Source organism: Eubalaena glacialis, chromosome 11 (assembly GCF_028564815.1).
Source record: "Eubalaena glacialis isolate mEubGla1 chromosome 11, mEubGla1.1.hap2.+ XY, whole genome shotgun sequence".
NCBI lineage: Eukaryota > Metazoa > Chordata > Mammalia > Artiodactyla > Balaenidae > Eubalaena > Eubalaena glacialis.
Genome location: NC_083726.1, coordinates 15,357,080 through 15,379,274, shown reverse-complemented (window position 1 = coordinate 15,379,274; position 22,195 = coordinate 15,357,080). Strand labels below are relative to the sequence as shown.

General features: G+C 47.3%; 1 protein-coding gene across 4 annotated transcripts in view; it reads left to right on the top strand.

Moving 5' to 3' along the window:
- ABTB3 (ankyrin repeat and BTB domain containing 3) overlaps positions 1 to 22,195 on the top strand; it is a 310,593-nt gene that overhangs the window by 238,050 nt on the left and 50,348 nt on the right. For 3 of the 4 annotated variants that reach the window (XM_061204459.1, XM_061204460.1, XM_061204457.1), the window contains one exon: positions 2,668 to 2,820. In XM_061204459.1, the coding sequence (XP_061060442.1) occupies positions 2,668 to 2,820 (153 nt within the window). Of the gene's footprint in view, positions 1 to 2,434; positions 2,569 to 2,667; positions 2,821 to 22,195 lie in introns of those variants that run through there. The other variant, XM_061204461.1, reaches the window with a different exon arrangement.

The window sequence follows — 22,195 nt, the reverse complement described above, 5'->3', positions numbered from 1 at the left end:
GGGACCGGGAGTTGTGGGCTATGCTTTGGGGGGCACTGAGCAAAGGAAAGGCAGACCAGGGCTTGGGGGTGCTGCCTCTGAAAATACAACCCAGAGGGGCATTCTCTGAGTACCCGGGGCTGGTTTTACCAGTCATGGAGACATGGTGACAAAAATAAGTCCCCTCACCTGAGACTGTAGAATCCAATTCAATTTCAAGTCAGTGTGTTTATTGAGTGCCTGATTCAGTTTAGGTGATGGAGAGACTGAGAGAATGAGGACGACAGCCTAAGCAGCAGGCTGATCTGGGCAGAAATTCCCTGGGAGCCTGCCCCACAGGTCCAAGGGTCCAGAAACTCGATTTTATCTGTTTCACCCAGTAAGGAATTGATAAATCTTAGTCCATTTCATGAACACATTATTTATTAAGTGCTCACAGCCTGCCAGGCACTGCCCTGGGAGTAGGGATGGGGCTGGATCGGTGAACCCAGCAGTTCCAGGTCCCTGCCCCATGGAGCTTACATTCTAATGCGGACTCTGCAAGGCCGGTGGGTAAGGCCACTGGGGTGAGGGCTACCATGGGAGGGGTCTATGCTGGGAGGAGTCCTCAGGAGAAATGTTTAGGGAGAGGTGGGATTCGAACTGTGGTTTGAAGGTTAAGTGGGGTGTGGCTTTTTAAAGGGCTGGAGGCCTTACAGGGGATTGAGCTGCATGAGCAGGAATGAAAATGGCATGCCATCAAAGGTCCAAGACCAGATCGGCTTCCCCTGGTGCTGGGAAGGAAGTTGGACAAGAGAACGTGGATGGGTACCACATGGGGTTATAGCACATAGGCTATGTAGTCAAATGTCTTGGGTCTGACTCCCAGCTCTCGTACTTGCTAACCCTGTGATCCAGGGCATGTTACTTAACCTCAATAAACTTCATTCTCCTGATCTAGAAAATGGGCATAATCATAACTAGCTTGTAGGTTGGTCCTAAGCATTTAGATGAGATCATGAATGGGATTAACTGAGATGAATGTAAAAGCTGTTTAATCTTAACATTGGATAAATAGGTTGCTTTCTAAGAAAACTGGAACCTGCCACCAAAACTGGGTGGGAAGCTCGTGACATCTGCATACCGGGAGGGGGTTGCTGCCTTGGGTAAATAAACCCTTTATTTACCAACCTTTTCTCCCTCCCATGGCAGCCATGCTGGACTGAATGGCAGCACCGGGGCTAGGGTGAGGCAAGAGAGCTGCTAGAACATACTTACTTGATCTGACCCTCTTAAATTTTGCACCCAGGCGCCCCATGTGCCTCACCCTGGTCATAACCATGTTGAATGGTAGGACACCTGTTTGATCTACACCATGCGTTTCTCAAAGTGTGGCCCTTGGTCTACCTAAATCAATATCATATGGGCTGCTTCTTAAAATTATATTCGTGGACCCTATGCAATCAGCATCGCTGGAGATAAGGCCAGGGAATCTGCATCCCCCACCACACACACACTCACACACACACTCACACACACACACACACTCAAAACCAGGTGATTCTCAGGCCCTATACCATACCTTAGAGCAGAAGTTCTTCGAGTTTGCCCCTCCAGCCCGGCAGCATCAGCATGGCCCCAGAACTCATTAGAAGGGCAAATTCTTGGCCACCTCCCCTGATCTACTGAATCAGACCCTCTGGGGGTGGAGCCCAGCAATGTGCATTTTAACAAGCCCTCTGGAGCATTCTGATGCGCGTTAAGGTCACCTGGGGGGTGTTTTAAGCACTACCAATGTCCAGCCCCATCCTAGATAAATTAAATCAGAATCCCTGGGATAGGACTCAGGTATCAGTATTTTCCAAAAGCTCCCCTGCCCTCAATCCTAATGTGAGGATGGAGTTTATAATAATCACCGGAAGAAATAAGAAGATGGCACAAATGTATTACACTTAGAAAGTTATAGTTCAGCCTTAAGCATTATCTCGGTGAATTCTGGCGGCGAGTTGGACCCCTGCTGTGATCCCTTTAGCCTGTGGGGAGCATGAGACTTCCCAAAGCTTCAGGGGTGTGGCCAAGGCCCCAAAGCACCGCCCCTTCCTCCCCCGCAGTTTGCTGGCAGTTCTGGGCTGCCCGGTCAGGCTCTCCGGGAAGGCTCCACGTTTCCAGACGCTAAAGCCTGCTGGCGGCTTGGTGCTTGGGCAGAGCTGAGGCCTGGGAGAGCTCCAGAAGGATGACAGGGAACAGCTAGGGGTGGGAAGAGAGAGTTGGAGGACGATTTACGATTGGGCTCACCATGGGGAGCCCCAAGTCCTAAAAACCCCAGGAGTTGATTGGATTTTCTACTAAGCACCCAGCTCTGTGCATGGTGCTTTAAGTGAGTCATCTCCTTTATGTTCACATGATTGCCGAGGAAGATTACACTCACAGAAGAGTCACATCGTGGCCTTTCAGTCACATTATCCCCGTTTTGCAGATGAGGAAACTGAGGCCCAAAGACTCAGGAGAGCCTGCCCCGAGGTCACCAGTGCGGTCCGGATGTCTCCAAAGGTTCTCCCACTTTGAACTGAGAGACAGGGTCTCCAGGGAAAAGGGGGTGGGGATAGGGAAGTGGGGGTGGGGGGTCTGCGATGAGCGGTGGGGGTGGGTCTGAGCCGGCCGCTCCCACCGCGGCCCCCCTAACGCGTCTCGGTCCCTCCCCCGCCGCAGGCCCTTCCTCGTGCTGCCGCCACTGATGGAGTGGATCCGGGTGGCCGTGGCGCACGCCGGCCACCGCCGCAGCTTCTCCATGGACAGCGACGACGTCCGCCAGGCCGCCCGGCTGCTGCTGCCCGGCGTGGACTGCGAGCCGCGCCAGCTCAGGTAGGGCGGCGGGCGGGAGATCGGGGGCGGCGGGGCGCAGGGAGGGCGCCCTTCCCCGCACACCCAGCCCGCGTCCGGGTGCAGGGAGAGCGGCCGCAGCCCGTGGGGCTCGGGGCTGGTTGCGCCTGGGGCGGTGTGCGCCGGCAGCCTTGCCGTCGCTGAGATCGGGGCTTCGCTGGTTTAAAGGACAGACGCCGGCTTAACAATGACCAGGTCCCTCGAGTTGCAGGGATGGAGGAGGACAAGGAGCGAGGCTCTGCGGGAATGCTCCTGATTCTTCGATTGCAAGATATCGGTGTGCCTTGATTCTATTCATATTCTTTCTTTTCTGTTCTCTCTCCTTCTTCCTCTCTCTCTCCCAGCCATTCACTCCCTCTCTTCTTCCTTCTTCCCTCTCTCTTCCTCCCTCTCCCCCTCCCTCCCTCTTCTTCCCTCTCTCCCTCTCTCCACTAGAAGTAAATTATTGTCTTCCTGTAGTTTTCTAGCAAAACCTTGCAGAGTAGAATTTCTGGCTGGGTCAGAGCCCGTCTGTGCTTTTTCACTTGCACGGGGATGGAGCGACTCTCCCTCCATCTCTCACGCCTGCATCCAGGTCTCTCCTGCATCCGGGTGGGAATTATTCGCGGGCTGCTCAGGGACCCCATGCGGGGGGACTCACATTTATCCAAAGTGAAAGAAAGGAAACAACTCGCTCAGTTGAGTCAAAACCTGGTTCTAAATGCAGAAAATACAGACACTCAGACGTAGGTGTGTGTGCACGTGTGGGGTACTTTCTTGACTCCCTGCACTGTTGGCCAGGTGGTCATTGTCACCATTTTCAAATCCCCATTGCCCACCAGATGAGACACTGTCCTTCCTCTAAAGTTCATCTAGCTTGTGATGTGGCCAGGCTGCAGAGATGTCCAGCCTTCCAGGATTTGATTGGAGGTCTTCAAGGAAAGGGAGGGTTTGCAGTATGAAGTATAGCCCATTGAAGGCCCAGAGATGCCCCGCAGCCCAGAAACATGCAGGGGCCTGATGGAAGTCAACAAGCATTTACTGGTTGCTTACCATAAGCTGAGCACTGTTCTAAGTGCTTTACACAGATTAATTAATCTCGAATATTCTCCAACCTGTATGAAGTGGGCATTATTATTATGCCCACTTTACAGATAAGGAAACTGAGGCACAGATAGGTTAAATTACATGCCCAAGGTCACAGGACTTGTAAGTGGTGGAGCCAGGATATGAATTCAGGCAGCCCAGACCCCCAGGCCCCCATAGTTCTAACCACTGAGTTGTACTTTCCTCAGGTTTCTGTCTAGACAGAATCTGTCTGTGCCACCATCCCTTACATCTTGTCACCTAGAATAACAGCAGGTCTCAGGGAGAGAGACAAGGGAGCAGCCATTTATTGAGCACCTACTATGTGCCGGTTATTAATTGCAACAAGAGATTTGCATTCATTAGTTGTCTCCTTTGAGCCCTGAAGCAGCCTCCTGAGGTTAGTACAAGCTTCCCATTTTAACAGATTGGGAAGCCGTTGCTGTGACAGCTTATAGGTGGAAATATCAGGGATGTGATCCTTGTAGCTCATATTCCAAAGCCCATCCTCTGCCCACCATACTCTCCTGCCTCCTGTTTCATGGGCATGGCTACGCTACCTGCAGGCTCACTCCCACTGCCCCTGCTCACCGTCCCCAGCTCCGACCTGGGATGACCTTCAGATTCCAGCTCTCTTCCTTGCAGCAAACCTGAGACTTCCGGGTGGCAGGGAAAGTAAGATGCTTCCTTAACTCTTGCCGACAAAGCACTTCTTGTTTGTCATGCTCTCAGGAAACCCCACAGTCTAAAGGTTAGGAGCCTGGGCTCCAGAGTCCTCTTGCCTGGGTCCAAATCTCACCACCATGGCTAATTAGCTGTGCAACCTTGGGCAAACTCGTTAACCTCTCTGGACCTTTTTCCCCACGCATAACATGAACATAATAACAGCAGCTCCCTCGGAGACTGGAGCAAGCACAAAGCAGGGTCATGAACATGAAGGACCCACACAGACAATGCCTAAAAGGAAGTGAACATTACCCTAAACCTCTACTATCCCTGCAGTAATAATGGAGTCTCATACCTAGGTATTGCTTTATCTTTTTTTTTTAATTTATTTATTTATTTATTTATTTATTTATTTATTTATGGCTGTGTTGGGTCTTTGTTGCTGCGCGGGCTTTCTCTAGTTGCGGTGAGCGGGGGCTACTCTTCGTTGTGGTGTGCAGGCTTCTCATTGTGCTGGCTTCTCCTGTTGCGGAGCACAGGCTCTAGGCGTGCGGGCTTCAGTAGTTGTGGCACGTGGGCTTAGTAGTTGTAGCACACGGACTTAGTTGCTCTGCGACATGTGGAATCTTCCCTGACCAGAGATCGAACCCATGTCCCCTACACTGGCAGGGGGATTCTTAACCACTGTGCCACCAGGGAAGTCCCGGTATTGCTTTATCTTAGCACTTTCTCATGTGAGCCTCAAAACAAACACTCTTGCTATCTGGGAAGGTAGTGCTTCCCCATTTTACAGAGGAAGAAATCAAGGCCAACAAGATTAGGTAACTCTTCCAACGTCACACAGATACTAAGTGACAGAGTTAGGAGCCGAATATAACCAACTTTTCTGGTCCTCACCCTAGACCTAGAGTCAGCCCTCTTGGTGGATGCTGATAACCTTCTTCCAGATGCTTCTATTTCATATACTAATTCCATAGACTGAACAGGAGCTCCAAGGGCTGCTGTCATCTCTATGCTCTTTCCCCAACACAGAGGTTTTGCTACATTGTCTAGTGACCAGCTATGTGCCGTTCTGACAGTCACACCAAGGATTTCCATTTCAATGTCTGTCCATTTTGAGGCATCAGCCCTACCATTCGGGATGTGATTGTGATCACCTGGCAGGCCAAGATGCACACAGTTAGAGCAGCGAAACAAATGAAGTCAGTTCCACTTGAGTCTCTAGGCTATTTTTAGTGATTTACCTCTCAATTCTTGACTCATTTGTCTCCAGGATGATGATTTGTGTGTAGAAACTATACGAATTGATTGTTCCAGCCAAATTTTCATCGCTTGGAAATCATATTCCAAGAGAAAACTAAAATATAGTGTTTCATTATAAATTTTCCTAAATCATAAGTGTAAGACAAGTTCCATTAACTAGACCAAATTCAGTACATGATACAATGAGCCAGTTTTTTTTTGTTTTTTTTTTTTAAAGAGTACCTATTTTTCAGTCTGGTCAACATACAGATACATCTATACATATATCTCCCAATCACATTTAGTGTGAAGTGAAGTAGGAATTACTGTCTCCAGTTTTCAGGGGATGGGATCAAAGAAGTTTTGTTCATTCATATAGCCAACAAATAGGTATTGGACGCCTACCTTGCACTAACAGTCTTCATGGTGTGCCATCCCCAACAATTCCGCAAGGCAGACTTTATTATCCCATTTTACAGATAGGAACACTGAGGCTAGTTGCGGTTATGGGACTTGTCCAAGGTCACACAGCTACTGTGAGGCAGATGAGGTGTAGGATGGAGGACTTGGCAAGTGGACTTGTCTTTCTACCCTCCCAGACGTTCATCTTCAAAGTTGCCAGGCAGGCTCCTAGTTCTGACTCATTTGGAGCCGAACATACCTCCCTAAGTAATCAGCCTTAGAAAAGTGTGGGTAGTTTGGTGTTCTAACAGATCCGGGAACTTGGGACGTGGTGTTGGTGGCTGGAGTGTCAGTGACTATTAGCACATGTAATTACCTAGCAGCTGGCTGAGGCTTCCTGGTGGGGAGGCAGCCTGGACACCAGCTGGGACAGAGCAAGCAGAGTCAAGGAGTTCCAGGTCTGACGCTAGTGCTGCATTGGTTTTCACAGTGACCTTGGTCAGTCCTATGGGAGCTCTGCTTTTGTCTTTATTCTGCTACAGTAAAGCCTCACCATGGCTATCGGGTTTATACCAAAGGAACACCATTTAATGCAGCTGCAGATTGTAAGCTGACAGAGGTGACCCATTTATTCTTCCTTAATTAAAGTATCAGATCATTGAAACCTGGGAATTTGGGCCCTTTCTTTTCTTTTTCATGTCCTGTGGGAAGTGGGGGAGGAGGGAAGTAAGAATAAAGGAAAGAACAAATAATACATCCTGGAGCAGTTTGTACATTTTCTTATTAGGCTTTGTACATTTTCTTATTAATAATTGGTTTTGAAACATTTCAGAAATACAAAGAGTGAATACTGTTGTTTTCCCCATATTTTTAAGGGGCAGTTTTTCTGCTCCAGAGTGAGGATGTGTTAAAATAATGATAGTAAGGGGTGTTCTCAAATCCTATCTTAGCTGATAAACGGCACCTACCAACAAGAATTGGGGGTTGTTAGAACGATGAGCTCACTCCAGGAAATGGTTAATCTTTTTGCAAGTGTTTCTTAAATTCAAACCAGATTTTGAGCAGTCCAGAATGGATGTTTGGGGTGATAGGATGCTAAGAGTATCAGGACGGAGACCTGGGTCATTATCTTCTTTCCTTTGCTCTTCTGGTACATTTTTTTTGAGCACCTAAGGCCAAACCCCACACTAGATGCTCTCATCTGGGTCTGTTGCTTTCTAACGGGTCACCTTTGGCAGGTCACCTTGCCCGTCTCACAGGGCCAAGTTCATCCCCTGTAAAGACGGGGGTGACAACTGCTTTGTGGGGTAGGGAACCTCAGTAAGAGGTCACATATGAATTTTAAAAATTGCACCACTGCTTGGGCTGCCCCTTTTAACCCTTCCCAGGTCTCCTTGGCACCTCTTGAGGTTAATAGGTTTTGTTATTTGTCTGGTTTGGGTCAAGGTAGGTTCTAAGGCGAAGTTTATGCCACAGTAGCACCTGAAGTGAAATTCTGGTGCCTCTGACACAGCCCTGTAAGGACAGCTGGAAGTTCAGGTTCATTTGCCAAACATGGGCCAAAAATGTATTGGGTGCTGATGGCCAACCAGAACCTGTGTGGAACCCAGGGACACGAAGTCAGGGAAAACCCAGCTGCTGCCCATCACATAGGAAGCAGGCCTGGTGCTGCTGGAGCCACTGGTCCTCGTTCCTGTAAGCATCCGTGGCCCTTTAAGAAGAGGATCACCCAGATGAGGGGAATTCCAGCCCTTGGTGTCAGAAGGAAAGATGCTCTCCACCCGTTCCTTGCCCCATCTGTATGGAGCCAGGTCTTGTTCTGGGCTCAGAGGAGACGGAGTCCCTGGGACTTACATGCTGCTGGGGAGACGCCAGTAATAGACAGTAGCCAACGGATTAGCAAAATAATCTCACAGAGTCTGAGTACTACAAAGAAAGTGAAACAGAGTCTGGGGTAGAGAGGAGTTGAGGAGAAAAGAACAGGGCACCTTGGGACCTCGGAGAGGAAGGGACAGTGTCATGTGCCTGCTGTAAAGGAATACTTGGTATCCTGGCCAGGGGCTTATGGAGAAAACTGGGGAACGGGGTGGGGGAGAGCTGGAGCCACACCCACGCCAGCCATTTCCCTTGGTCAAGTCCACAACGACCCCTGAATTCAGACCTGGGCCTCCCTGTTCTCTCCCTCAAAAGGTCACCTGCAGAGGCCGAGCACCTGGGCCCTGCACGCGGCTCTGTGGGGCCCTGGAAGGCTCCCCGGCCTCTCAGAGCCGGACCCACGCTCTCCTCTCCCCTGGAGAGCCCTTGTCCTTGCTGCTCCCCAGCCTCTCCGGCTTGAAGTGCAGCCTCACGATGCCAGCTCCTTCACCTCCAGCGGGCATTAAGCCTGTGCTGCCAGCCCCCCAGTGACCCCGTTGGAACCACTGCTGCCCCTGCACTGATGTCAGTGCATTAGCGCCTCCTGCAAGACAGAAAGCTGCCCTCTCCCTGACCCCAGGAGGGCTGCTCTTGGGCTCAGCTGTCCTCCCTAACAGTGTCAGGGACAGGCCACAGCACAGCTCCAGGAGCCGAGATGGCGAGGCCGCCCTGCACTCAGCAGACACAGGCCAAGCACCCACTGTGCACCTGGCCTATTGTGAGTTAGACTGGAGGTGGGTGGGCAGAGAGGTCGAAGGAATTACAGAAAAATCTGGTAAACACTCTAATAGAAGGCAGTAAAGATCTAGGTCTGGGAGAGCTCGAAATGCAAGAGGTACCGTTTGATCTGAATCCTGAAGAATAAACAGATTTATCAGGTAGAGAAGGTGAAGCTAGGAGAGGAATGGAGAAAGGGCATTAGAAAAAATAAGTCCACACAGAGGGAACCACGTATGTAAAGGCCAAGGTGAGAATGTGTGCTGGAGGAAACAAGGAATTCAAACTGAGAACACAGGGTTCAACCAACACTGCTCTGAGCACCTCCTGTGGACCAGGCCCTGGACCAGGCATTGGCTACAGCGCAGAAAGCCGGGCTGAATTCCGCCCAGGGAGGGCCTTGTATGCCACGCCGAAGACTTTTGACTATATCCTGCAGGAGGTAGGAGCCGTCACAGATGATTAAGTATGGGACTGACAGCAGAGTTGTATTTTAGAAAGGGGGGCTGGTGGTGGCAGGGAAGATGGGCAGAGGTGGGCAGGGGCCTGGAGTCAAGAAGTTCTTGCAGGGATCCAGGTGAGAGGTGCTGACAGCCGGAGTGACGCAGAAGCAGTGGGGATGGAGAGATGGGGAAAGATGCTAGAGAAACAGAGAAGATAGAAGCAGCAGGACTTGGGGGCACATGTTGCGGGGGAGGGACTGAGCAGTGTTAGAGGTGGCCCTGGTGGGCTGCAGGGAGAGGGGCCTGGGGAGTTAGTGTTCATGGGTACCGAGTTCCAGTCTGGGAAGATGAAAAGTTCTGCCGATGGATGGTGGTGATGGTGGCACAACAATGTGAATGTACTTAATGCCACAGAACTGTACACTTAAAATGTTAAAACGGTCAATTTTTATGTTATATATACTTTACCACAATTTAAAAAATTAGTCCTGGTGTGTTATCAAGTGACAAGGATCATAAAGAATAGCGTATGACATGTCACCCTGTGTGAAATATATACATGAGTATTTGCTCTCCGTGCTCAGACTGTGTCTGAGAGGGTAGGTATGAAACCGATAACCAGATTTCATAGCCAAGGAGGAGAATTAGAAAACTGGATATATCGGTTTTCTATGGCTGCTGTAACAAAGTACCACAGACTGGGTGGCTTAAAACAGCAGTCATTTATTGTCTCACAGTTCTGAAGGCTAGAGTCCAAAATCAAGGTGTCGGCAGGGCCATGCTCCCTCGGAAGTGTCTGGAGGCGGATCCTTCCTTTTCCTTCCGGCTTCTGGTAGCCCCCCATGGTCCTTGGCTTGTGACAGCATCACTCCGGTCCCTGCCTCCTCCTTCACATGGCTGTCTTCCCTCTGTTTCTCTGTCCAAATTTCCATCTTCCTGTAAAGGACACCAGTCATGCTGGATTAGGGGCCACCCTAATGACCTCATCTAGTTTGATTGCATCTGCAAAGACTCTGTTTCCAAATAAAGTTACATTCACTTCACAGATGCAGGGTAGGGCGGTTAGGGCTTCAACGTATCTTTTGGGGAGTACATAACTCAACCCATTACACAGGAGTACAGAGATGGGAGGGAAACTTACTTGACTGTTGGACTTTGTAGCATGTACATGTGATACCTCTTCCCCTCACCAAACTTCTATGTTAAAAATTGACTCTGAGGAGAGTGTGTAGCTAGGGATGCTTTTAACAAATACAGGACAAGGATAATGTCAGAGAAGTAATAATGGGGTCAGTTTTGAAAATGTTGAGTGCCAGGTGCCGCCCCCTTGGTTGTCCATGGAAATGAGAGTCTGTGTCAGGCACCTCCATCGGAGGAAAGTTGCCAGGGAATTAAGTGCTTGTGTTATCATCTAATTAGAGAAGAAGCAGAGCAGAGTGGCTAGGAGTGCAGGCCCTGCAGCCTGACTGCCTGGGTTCCAATCCTGGCTTGACTGCTTACTCTCTGTGTGACCTTAGGCAAGTTACTCACCTCTCTGGGCCTCAGTTTCTGTATCTATACAATAGGAACAATAGTATGCCCACCTCATAAGGTTATAGGAAGAATTAAATAAAACAATATATATAAACCATTTAACACCATGTAGCATGAAAACCATGTAGCATACTTGTGTCATAGTAAATGCACATTAAATATTAGTGATTATCCTTACTGCCCTACTCTGGACCAAGAAGGTCAGCTCCTCTCGATTGCCAAAAACAATCGCCTCAACTTCCTCTGAGAGAGAGGAGAAATAAATACCTTGAAGAGATGTGCTAGTCTACCGTCAGGAATATGGTTTGTAGCCCAGGCTGCAGTCAGGTGTGTCTTGGCCCTTCTGCCACTGCTGGTGGCTCAGTCCCCTCAGAGTGCAGGAAGACAATCAACTGGGGCTGACTGGCTTGGGGGCCACTGTCCCTACTCCAGTGACTTTAGAGTTCCTCTGGATACTCAAGTTTTATATTTTCTCTGACGTGTGAGATTTTTGAAAGCCATCATTGGCTGGAGTCCTGAACCTTGTCCAAAGCAGTCGATCATACATCACCAGCTGCATTTGCAATCTTGGATGAGGTCACTAGCAGGAAGAGATAAAAGAAGGGAAGAAAGACATGTAGATAACAAATATGGTCCCTCATCGGTGGGATCTTGTCCCAAGTGAGCAGAGGTTAGGGGAGGGGGGCATAGAATATTTCAGAAGAAAGAGTCACAGCTTGGACTTTACGTCAGAGAGTAGCCTCCTTCTCTCTTTAGGGCTGGGCCAGAAATCAGTTTCCTTGATTGGGGTGCCTACCACAGGGCCTGGCACATAGTTGGGGCCCAGTAAATACTTGTTGAATGAATGAATGATGCAAAGGGCTGTTATCAAGTGTGTTGGTGATACTAGAAGTGACAGACTAAGATGTCCTGGACTAATTCAGATGCAAAAAGGCTGCAACATGGAAACAGTGGTAGGTAGGTGAGATTCAGGCGTGGAACTCAGAAGAGAGGTCTTAACTAAAGAGGCTTTTGCGGGGTACGCTGGCAGACTAGTGGCCACTGAAGTCATGGGTGGGTCTGAAGCCCAGGAAAAGGACCAACGAAGAGGCGTCATCATGAGACGAAGGAAGAGGACTCCCAGGTCCAAGAACAGCCTGAAGAAAGCAAGGTAGCAGACTTAGGAAACTAAGATGGGGAGGGGTCACCAGGATCCAAGGCTGCCCACAGGCAGAGAAAATGCAGACCAAAAGGAGGCCACAGGGCTTGGCAGTGCAGGAGCCACCGGCTCCCTTAACAGCAGTTTCAACAGCCCGGTGTGGGCAGAAACCAGATTGCGGCAGCAGACAGTTTGCCAACACTTGGAATTTGTTTGGAGTTTCCAAGTGTTAAAAGCAAAACAGAAACACATTTGGTGCTTACAGCAACACAGAGAACTACATCTTAAATGGCATTTGGGGCTCACTTCCAAACTGGGGCTTCAGATTCAGGCTGGCAGCTTGAGAGTATATAGTTTGCCATATGGGATTTGGCTTCCTGGGAACAGGGATCTGGGGTGGGTTGGGGGGAGGGGTTCCCCTCTTGAGTCTGTTAAATTGCTGTCAAAGATGCTTATTGACTCATCTGTGAGCAAATCTCCCAAACTCTAGGTTAAAATATTAGTTACACAAGAGCATTATCTTCCCTTAGCAATTAGCCAGCCAACCAGTACTTACTAAAAAGCCATGTCCTTATACAAAGTCCTTCATATAAGGTCATGACAATGGTGTTTTGGGTAACAATGAAAGAGTGGGTCCCATCCTTCAGAAGGTTTGCAGTCATCACAACATTTGGAGCATATGTGCCATTTTTCCAAAGTGAACTAGCCTCTCACCAGCTCATTAAATCACGCTATGAAAGGTTAAGAACCACCAGACTGGGTGATCTCCAAAGTCCTTTCTAACTCTGAAGATTATTCGGTTTTGTGGTCTGATGTTCTGTGTGCAAGTGGTGGTGACACTTTTCCCTGTGCAGGAAACTGAGGCATGCAGAGGGTGAAGGAAATGAGTGGAGCTTCAGCTCACGTCTCTCCCATATCTCACAGGATAACAGAGGGAACAATGATTGCAAGTCGTGGGCCAGACACTGTCCTGGGTGCTTTTTGCACTGCGTTCAGTTTCCCCCAACTGCATGCGAGACTTTATTTTCCTCTTCACACCTGGGAAAACCGGGGCTCTGGGAGGTTGGAAAACCTGCCCACCATCACATGTAGAAAGAGCTCTATCTTGGATTTGAACCAAGTCTGTCTGACTCCAAAGCCCAAGCTCTCTCCACTAAAAAAGTAACTCCAATCAAAGAATTGGCATTGGGAAATGGGAAAGTAACTTTTGAGTGAGGCCCACTGGTTCACCTTGGAAGGATTATCTTCCAGCCTTAGTTTCCCTCAGGAATTTGGATGCCCGTCTGTCTCTTGTGTCAACCTACACTGTCAGCATCGTCTGAAGCCAAAGATCCCTGTGAAGAATTAACGTAGAAATAGTCCAAGAAATGTATGAAAAAGGCTCAACCTCACTAGTAATCCTAGAAATGCAATTCAAAACCACACCCCAGTTTGCATTTCATAACCGTTAGATTGGCAAAAAAAATTAAAGTCTGACGATATCAGATTTGAGAAAAGATATAGAAGCGTGAGAACTCTTAAACATCACCGGAGGGGACTCTGAATCCACTTTCAAGTAAACTTGAAAACACATACCTAAACACATATCTAAGTCTATACCCTACAGAAGCTCTCCCATATGTACAAAGATGTTCATAGACACAGTGTTTGTAATAGCAAAATACAGAAAAAGAGAAAGGAACAAGCTTTCTACAGGAGAACGGATGAATAAATGGTGGTATGTTCATTCATGGGAATACCAAGTAGCTATGAAAATAAATGAACTAGAGCTACATGTTATTATATAACTAAATCCCAGAAACATAATATTGTGCAAAAAAAGCAAGTTGAGGCAGGATTTGGGTACAGTGCTAACATTTACATAAAGCTTACCAACATGCAAAACAGTCTATACATTATTAGGAATTCATAAAAGTAGTAGAAAGTATAAAGCATGACAGTGATTATAAATGTCAAATTCAGGGGAGATGGTAATCTCAGGAAGGTAGAAGAGATGATGGAATCAAGAAGAGTGTGCAGAGGCCTTTGTACTTGTAATATTTTTTTTTTTTCAGCTGGGTTGGGTGGTGAACATGTAGGCGTCATTGTACTACTCTATATTTTACATATGCCTAAAATAACCTATTAACAATAAAAGTTACTTAGCGTGTTTGCAACAGCACATTCAGAAGGCCAATTCTGGGATATTTATAAGCATTATTTTAAAAGTTGTAAGTGGTTCAATAAATTTGGAAAACACTGGCTTAAATAAAATTAAAGAGACTTTAAAAAAAATTCTCAGTGTTTTTTTTTTTGTTGTTGTTTTATGTTGTGTATTTTTTTTTTTTTTTTTTTTTTTAATTGGCTGCGTTGGGTCTTTGTTGCTGCGCGCGGGCTTTCTCTAGTTGCGGCGAGCGGGAGCTACTCTTCGTTGCGGTGCACTGGCTTCTCATTGCAGTGGCTTCTCTTGTTGCGGAGCACGGGCTCTAGGTGCTCCGGCTTCAGTAGTTGCAGCACGCAGGCTCAGTAGTTGAGGCATGCGGGCTCTAGAGCACGCGGGCTTCAGTAGTTGTGGCGCAGGGGCTTAGTTGCTCCACCGCACGTGGGGTCTTCCTGGACCAGGGATCAAACCTGTGTCTCCTGCATTGGCAGGCGGATTCTTAACCACTGTGCCACCAGGGAAGTCCCTCTCAGTGCTTTTAACATCCTGTCTTTCTTGTAAATCCCCAAAAGAAGGTTATCCTATTAAATTCTTTTACCATAGATGAGGAGTCAGCAAACTAGAGCTGCCTGCCACCTGTTTTTGTAAAAGAAGTTGTATGGGGAAATAGCCATGCCCCTTTGTTTAGCATCGTTTATGGCTGCTTTCACCACCGTAGCACAGCTGAGTAGTTATGGCAGAGACCACATGGCCCATGAAGCCCAAGATGTTTACTTTGGCCCTTTACAGAAATAATGTGCAGATCTGTCATAGACCAGTTTATGGGACTGGTGTTACTGGGAATTAATTTTGGGATTGTAGCACTAGAACTTTGCCCTTACACCTCAGGAACTGGTATGTTTATTTGTGAAAACTGTTATAAAGAAGACTATCCATTCTTTCTAGAATTCCTTGGAAGATGGTGTTTCATCTTTGAATCTCCAGCACCTAGTGCAATAGCCCGCATATATTTGGTGCTTCCTGTGTGCTTCATTGAATTGATTTAAATTAAAGAACCATTTGTGGAATGGATTAATTAGGATATAGATTCATTAGCTGTAACAGACATGCGAAGTACCTGTGGCTTGGATAAGATAGGAGCTTAAAATTTTCCTCATCTAACAATCCAGGCATAGGCAGTCTGGGCTGTTATGGCAACTCCAGGTCAGGGTCCCAGGCCCCTTCCCTCTTGTTGCTCTGTAGTCTCTTAGGTGATACCTTTCTCTGCATGGCCCGACATGGCTGGCCCCACCCACCAGAACTACATCTATCTAGTGGGAAGAGGGAATGTAGTATAGGGCATGCCCCAGAGATTGTATACCATCACTTCCCCTTACTCCCTACTGGCCAGCACTTAGTCAGGTGGCCACGTCTAGCTGCAAGGGAACCTGGGAAATGTAGTCTTTATCTGGGCAGCCACGTGCCCAGATAAAAATTCAGGTCCTACAACACATAAAGGAGGTAAAGGATTCTGGAGGAGAGCAATGAGTCTCTGCCAAAAAGGGATACATTAAGGGCTGCCAAAATCAAAGGTGACTCCTTTCTGTAGGGATAGGCCTTATTTTCAACTGTTTTAAAATAAGCCGTGATGCCAGAGCAAGAGACATGTAATTCTGCTTCATTATTTTCTACTCAAAGTAACATGACAGCACGTTCAGATATAACACGCTAGTTTCGTTCTCCTAGCCCTTGCATTTGAGATGTCTTTTTTCACGTATTTGAACAGACCCAGAATTTCTTTTTTGGTGAGGAGGTAAACAAAGTGGGTTTTGCCACTAACTGAGCATTTACTTCTAAGAAGGAGAAAGATTCCAGGTCCCTTGCTATATCTCACGAGGCAGAAAAGATTGGCTGGGAGGAGGACGTGGAATCACACTTCTGTTGTATTATCCAAGGCAGGTTTAATGAGCTGGCTCTTTTCTGTACTTTAGTAACAGCATTAAACAGCAAGCGGGCACGATTGTTGGACAAAGATTTCTCCTAGGAACTTTGCAAGCATTGCATGTTCCAGTTGCAACAATCATATAATTTTCTTACAAAGGTGTACGGAGATCTCGGTGTGACTTACTTCAGTACAAAGCAGTCTCAATTTGTTCATCTTTTTGCTACCCAGAAGAGAAGGAAAAACTCATCACTGGGGGGACTTGAAGGCTTTGAAAAGGAATTTGGCTTCCTTGGGAAAATGTGTTGAGGAGGGGGGCCAGGGGCCTCTATCCAAGTGAGGCCTATAGTCCTCTGATTTTCCATTTCACGATTCATTTCTGAAGGTTCCATTTTATTGTCACGGTTACAGAATCCTGTAATGGGAACTGCCCACTACATAAGAGATGATGCAAAAAAATTGTATTTCCCTCCACCAGGGTTTCTCAACCTCAGCACTATTGACATCTTGGGCTGGATTATTCTTTGTAGTGGGGGATGTTCTGTACATTATAAGATGTTTAGCAGCATCTTTTGCCTCTACCTACTAGACGCCAGTAGCAGGTCCCTAGTTGTCACAGCCAAAAATGTCTCCAGACATTGCCAAATGTCCCCTGGGAGACAAAATCACCCCCGTTTGAGAATCACTGCCCTGCAAAACCTAAAGGTATCCATCCATAGAGAGACTTGCTAAATGACCTTAAAAGAAGACATGAATTCTGCTCCTAAATACATCTGGGTTAATTAGTTAACCCTTAATTAATTAGTTAATTAGTTAACTAATTAACTAATTAGTTAATTAGTTAACCCTTCTCAGGCTTCCAGTTTCCTGATCTTAAGAAGGTAAAGAGTTGAACTGAGTGCTGTCCTTCAGCACTGACCTTCTGGGATTCTGCAGGTCAGAAGCTGTGATCTGGGACTTGGGTCTAGAATACAACTTGAAGGAAAGCAGGATTCAGGGGAGAGGATTTGCAGTGAGGGACACACCATGCATGCAGGCAAGAAAGTGGTAGGGAAATGTGTATATGGAGTGGGAAGAGGCCCTGTGGCTGGAATGGTGAGAAAGAAGAAATGGTTAAGAGATGGGGAACTTTCCAGAGGGGCAACTGCAAGACAGCCTTGAATTTGAAGCCTGTGGTTGAGAATTTAGATTTCTTTGGCACCCAACTTAGGACCAGGCATCTAGTAGTTACCCACGCAGCATTTGAACAGAATCTAAGTGAACATGGAAGGCCTGTGGTAACGCAGAGAGGCAGGGGAGTGGGGCAGTAAGAGCAGGGCTCCAGCAACAGTCTGCCTGGTTCAGATCTCAGTTCTGCTTACTACTTTCAGGCTCTGTGACCTGGGGCAAGTTTCTTAGCCTCTCTGTGCTGCAGTTTCTTCTTCTGAGCAACGAAGATAAATTTTCTAGGGTTAAAGTAAGGATTGGATAAGTTCACATATATGAATGAGTATGTGGGGGGGTGTGTGTGTGTATGTATATATATACACACACACATATAATAAAATTAGAACAGTTCCTAGTACACAGTAAGTACTAATGTGTTTGTAATTATTATTACTAGTATTACTATTATTTGAGAACCAATAAAATACTTTTAGTATGCCTTGCATACTGCTTGACATATAATAGGTGATCAGAATGAATTAATGAAGATTTCTTAAAACATTAGCTCCTTAATACCCATCTATGATACTAGAACTTATCCCATATCACCCTTCCCTAGTCCACGGTCCAAAACTCAGATGCCCCAGAGCCAGACAGGGAACACCAATGAGTGGACCCAGCTGGAAGTGAGATAAGAACTAGGCATATGTATGCCCCACATCAAAGTTTTCCAACTGTTTTCAAACCCTGTGCCGGTCAGCAGCATAGGTGCTAGGACGGCACTGGCCTAGAGTTTGCCCTTTTGCTCCCAGGCCCAGCACCTCTCCCTCCTTCCTGAAATTCTCTTCCAGGCAGACTCCGGTGCGTCACAGCAGGGACACAGTATGGCTTTCTTTGTTGCGCTTTGAGAACCACTGGGCTGCTTTTAAATGATAGTGTAAACTGGCAAACTCTTGGCCTTGTTTCTCCTCAAGCTGACCTCATCCAGGTGCCCAGTAAGCTGGGAAACTAGATGCATTTCTTTCCCAGGTGATCCTCTTGGCTACAGTAATAAGTGTTTGCATGAAATTAGAGCAAAAACCAAGAAGCTAAAATGTCAGGATGGAGTCCGGGAGAAAAGCTGTTGCACAATAAAGAGCGGTACCTGAACACCAGAAAACATGTGATAAACTCAGAGAATGTCCATGCTTGGAGGCACCCAAGAGCTTGACTAGCCCAACACCCCCATTTTATAGATAAGGATACTGAAGCTGTCAGTGGAAATGGGATGTATCCAAGGTCACAGCTAATGGGGGGTACAGCCACGACTTAAACCAGGGGCCCTATTCCTGCCTTACCAGTTGCTTTCAGAACCATTATGTAGGCCCCTGTTCTGTAGGGTTCCTCTTTCTTGGCTAAATCTGGTCATGGCCTCAGAATCCTACTTAACACCTTTACTCTAATCATCCAATGAATCAGAGTTTGCCCAAGATGAACCCTGTTCCATCCCTAGTTTAGGTGTTGTTTCACAGCCAACACAACATTACCCTGAATTCCTAAAGAGGTAGTGGGAGTGCTGACTCCTTGTAATGTTTCTCCTGCATTTCCGATGACTGACATAGGCCCACATCTTCTAGAAATTCAGAGTCTGTGTCACACATCCCACATCTCCAGTTACGTATCTGTATTCAAACAGTACCTCCAGCATAGCAAGAATAGATTCATATGCACCCTGTCACTGATTCCTCACAAAAACCTTGACACATATGTACTGCTCTCCCATTTCATGAATAGTTTTTTCTGCCACCCTTAGGTGAGTGCCTGGGTCGGCAGATAAATGAAATCAGCATTGTCGTCTGCTCCTGGCTGTCAGAAATCTCCATGCCCACAGAGAAATATGAAGGGATGGCGACTTGATCTGCAATTACTATTTTGAGTTAGTGTTGTACTCTCAGCCCTAGGCAACTTCCTTTCCAGTTACATAGTCACCTATGTAGCCAAACATCTTGCTTAATATCCTTCTCCATGACAGCCTGGGAGGGCAGGGCCCGTGTCTGGTCCACTTGCTGCTGGACCCCAGCACCTAACCCAGCGCCTGGTCTGTAGCTGGTGCTCAATATGTGGAATGAATGAATCATGGCACTTCGCTTAGCCTCCGAGGTTCTCCGGGGCCGAAATCTCATCCTATTGGCCCCTCTGTATTCCCAGGGTGTGGCTCGTGGCATTCGATAGTGTTGGATTCTGAGGAGTTGGGCTGGGACCAGGTGTGGGACTCCTCACCAACCCGAGTCTTACTTAGGCCTAACTTTGTGACGAGACATGTCTGGTGACTTGGAGATAGAAGAGCCAAGTGACTTTGGGGCAGGTTACTTAACGCCTCTCGGTCTCTGTTTCCTCACCTGTGAAATGGGCATGTGGAAACCTGCCTTTTGGGTTTAAGGGTTTTGGCAAGAAGTGAGCATGGGCTCAGGAGTCAGACCACCTGGGTTGAACCAGGCCTTGCCACCTACAAGCTGTGTGGCCCTGGGCGGGTAACATAACCTCCATGCCTCTGTTTTTCCATCTGTAAAATGAAAAGAACAGTGCCCAGTTTTGAGGGCTATGTTGAGGATGAGGTGGGTTATTACATGTGAAATGCTTAGCACATGGAAAGCTATCCATAAATGTCAGTTAGTAGTAGTAGTAGTATATTAACTATAGTGTGTTGGGAAACTGTACATATTTACTATTTCTCTGATTATCGCTAACACCTTTACTCTGTTCCAAGGCAACTAATCTTGCCGCTAGCCTTGGGGAGCCAAACTGTAAACCAAATTACAGTCACAGAGCCCAGGCAGCAGAGGGGGCAGGGCACAGCGGCTCCTCCCCTCACATGGCCCCCCGGCTGACCCCAGGCCACTGCCTCTGAGAGGGGTCTCGAAAGTTGCTCTGTCTCAGGTTGCCAGCCTGCTGGCGAGACCTTGATGAACAAGAATAGAAACACAGGGAAAGGGAAGTGAGAAGCCATGAGAGAAATCGCAGAGCTTTCACAAGGCCCAGCAAACATGAGGCTGCAGCGAGGGCTGGGCTCTGGGGGCCTGGCTCTGGGACAGCTGGAAATCGCCTCGGGGGCAAGGAAAGACCTGCCCTGGGACTGGGCAGGATTGTGTGGTTGGAGGATGGGGGAGGGGGAAGGGGGAAAGGGGAGATTCCAGATGGCCTGATTAAATCCCTAGAAAGAGGACCTGCAATTATAAAATAATAGTATCGTAATGAATATGCATCCCATGTATCAGGCAATTATGATCACACACTGTGCTGAGTGGTTCAAAAGTATCATCTCCTTTAATCCTCATTGCAGATATAGACATTAAGTACTGTTGTTGTCATCCCTGCTTTGCAGATAGAGAGACAGGCTTAGAGAGGTTAAGCTACCTGCCCAAGATAGCAAGTAAGAAGCCAAACAGGGATGTGGACTCTGGTGCTGGGGCCTGGGCTGTGCCTGCTGCGTAGGTGCACAGGCTTTGGTGTCAGACACTCAAACCTGGGCTTCAGCTTCCAGCAGTTCCTTCAAGGAGAGAATCCATTGAAGTGGTGGGAACCGAGCACTTTGTACAGCGCTTGGCATATAATGAGCATGCAGTGAAGGGTAGCTTTGTTTATTACTGATGAGGAAGTCATGGTTATGGGAACTGCTTAGGCCTTTTGGGGTTCAGATCCCAGGGTCATGAGGAGTCGCTTTGGAAGCCCAGTGGTTGCCAGCACATCACTAAGAACTGAGCAGTACGGACTAGTCAATGGGACTGACCCCGGATCCAGACTGTCTCAGTTCACATCCTGACTCCTCCTTATTAGCTGTGTGACAATGAGCAAATTAATTAACCTCTCTGTGCCTCATTTTCCTTGTCTGTAAAATAGGTTAGTAATAATAATGCTTTCCTCATAGGGATATCATGAGAGTTAAACAAGTCAGTATTTGTAAAAAAAACTTACAATATGCCTGGTCCATGGTCATTGCTTTCTAAGTCTTTGTTGGATAAGTAAAACATGTAATGTTAGTGTCCCTATTTTACAGAGGAGAAAAATAAAGGAGATTGAGTAACCTGTGCAGCATTACCCAGGGAGTGAGGGCAGAGCAATCAGTGAACCCAGGCAGTCTGGCTTCTGAGCGCACACTCTGGGGGACGGACTTAGCAGAGTTCCACTGGAGCTCAGGGATCCTGGGAGCTGCAGGGTACCTTCTCGTACCAGCAGGGTCAGGATTGGTCCTGGTGGTGGAGGAGGAAAGAGGGTCTGGGAGCCTGGCTGGGCAGGCCCATAGCATCCTAAGAGGCTCTGCCTTTTCTTGCTGTTGAACTGTTCCAGAAACTGTGCTTTCATCAAGTGTGACTCCCATCCCCCCTCCCTCCCCAACCTCTGTCATCACTTACAGTTTGCTTGCAGAAGCATACAGGACAGGAATGACAGCCCTTCCAGGTGCATGGTTTCCCCACTAGGAAAAGGACCGCCTTTATTCTGGTGGAATTTGTTAAATACAGTATCTAATCTGAGACCTTAAGAAGCGCTATTCCTAAAACGTTCTTTAGTCTCCGTGTCTCTGCATTTGCTTCTTTGAAATACAGTGTATTTTCTCCAGTCTGCACCTTGCTTTGTAATTTGTAATAATGATTATGGTATGAGATCTATAACATTTAATGAGAGCTGTGTGCCAAGCTCTGTTCTCTTCCACACACTGTACGTGGATTATCTCATTTAATCCGCACCCAAAATCCTACAAGGAAGGTATTATTACTAAAAGCTCATTTTACAGATGAGAAAACTGAATAACACAGAGGTTAAATAACTTGCCCCAAGATCACATAGCTGCTAAGCAGTAGAGCTGGGAAAACCAGAGTTCATGCTTGTAACTTCTGTGCTAGCTTTTAAAATTCATAAATGAATAAAATGTGTCTGAGGCCTCACCAGCTTGCATTTGTCACTTGGACTGCATCAAGATATCAGCAGAATGTATCAGTTCTCACCTCAATGCCACCTCCTTCCCAGGGGAGAAAAGGCAGTGCAATCACTGCTGT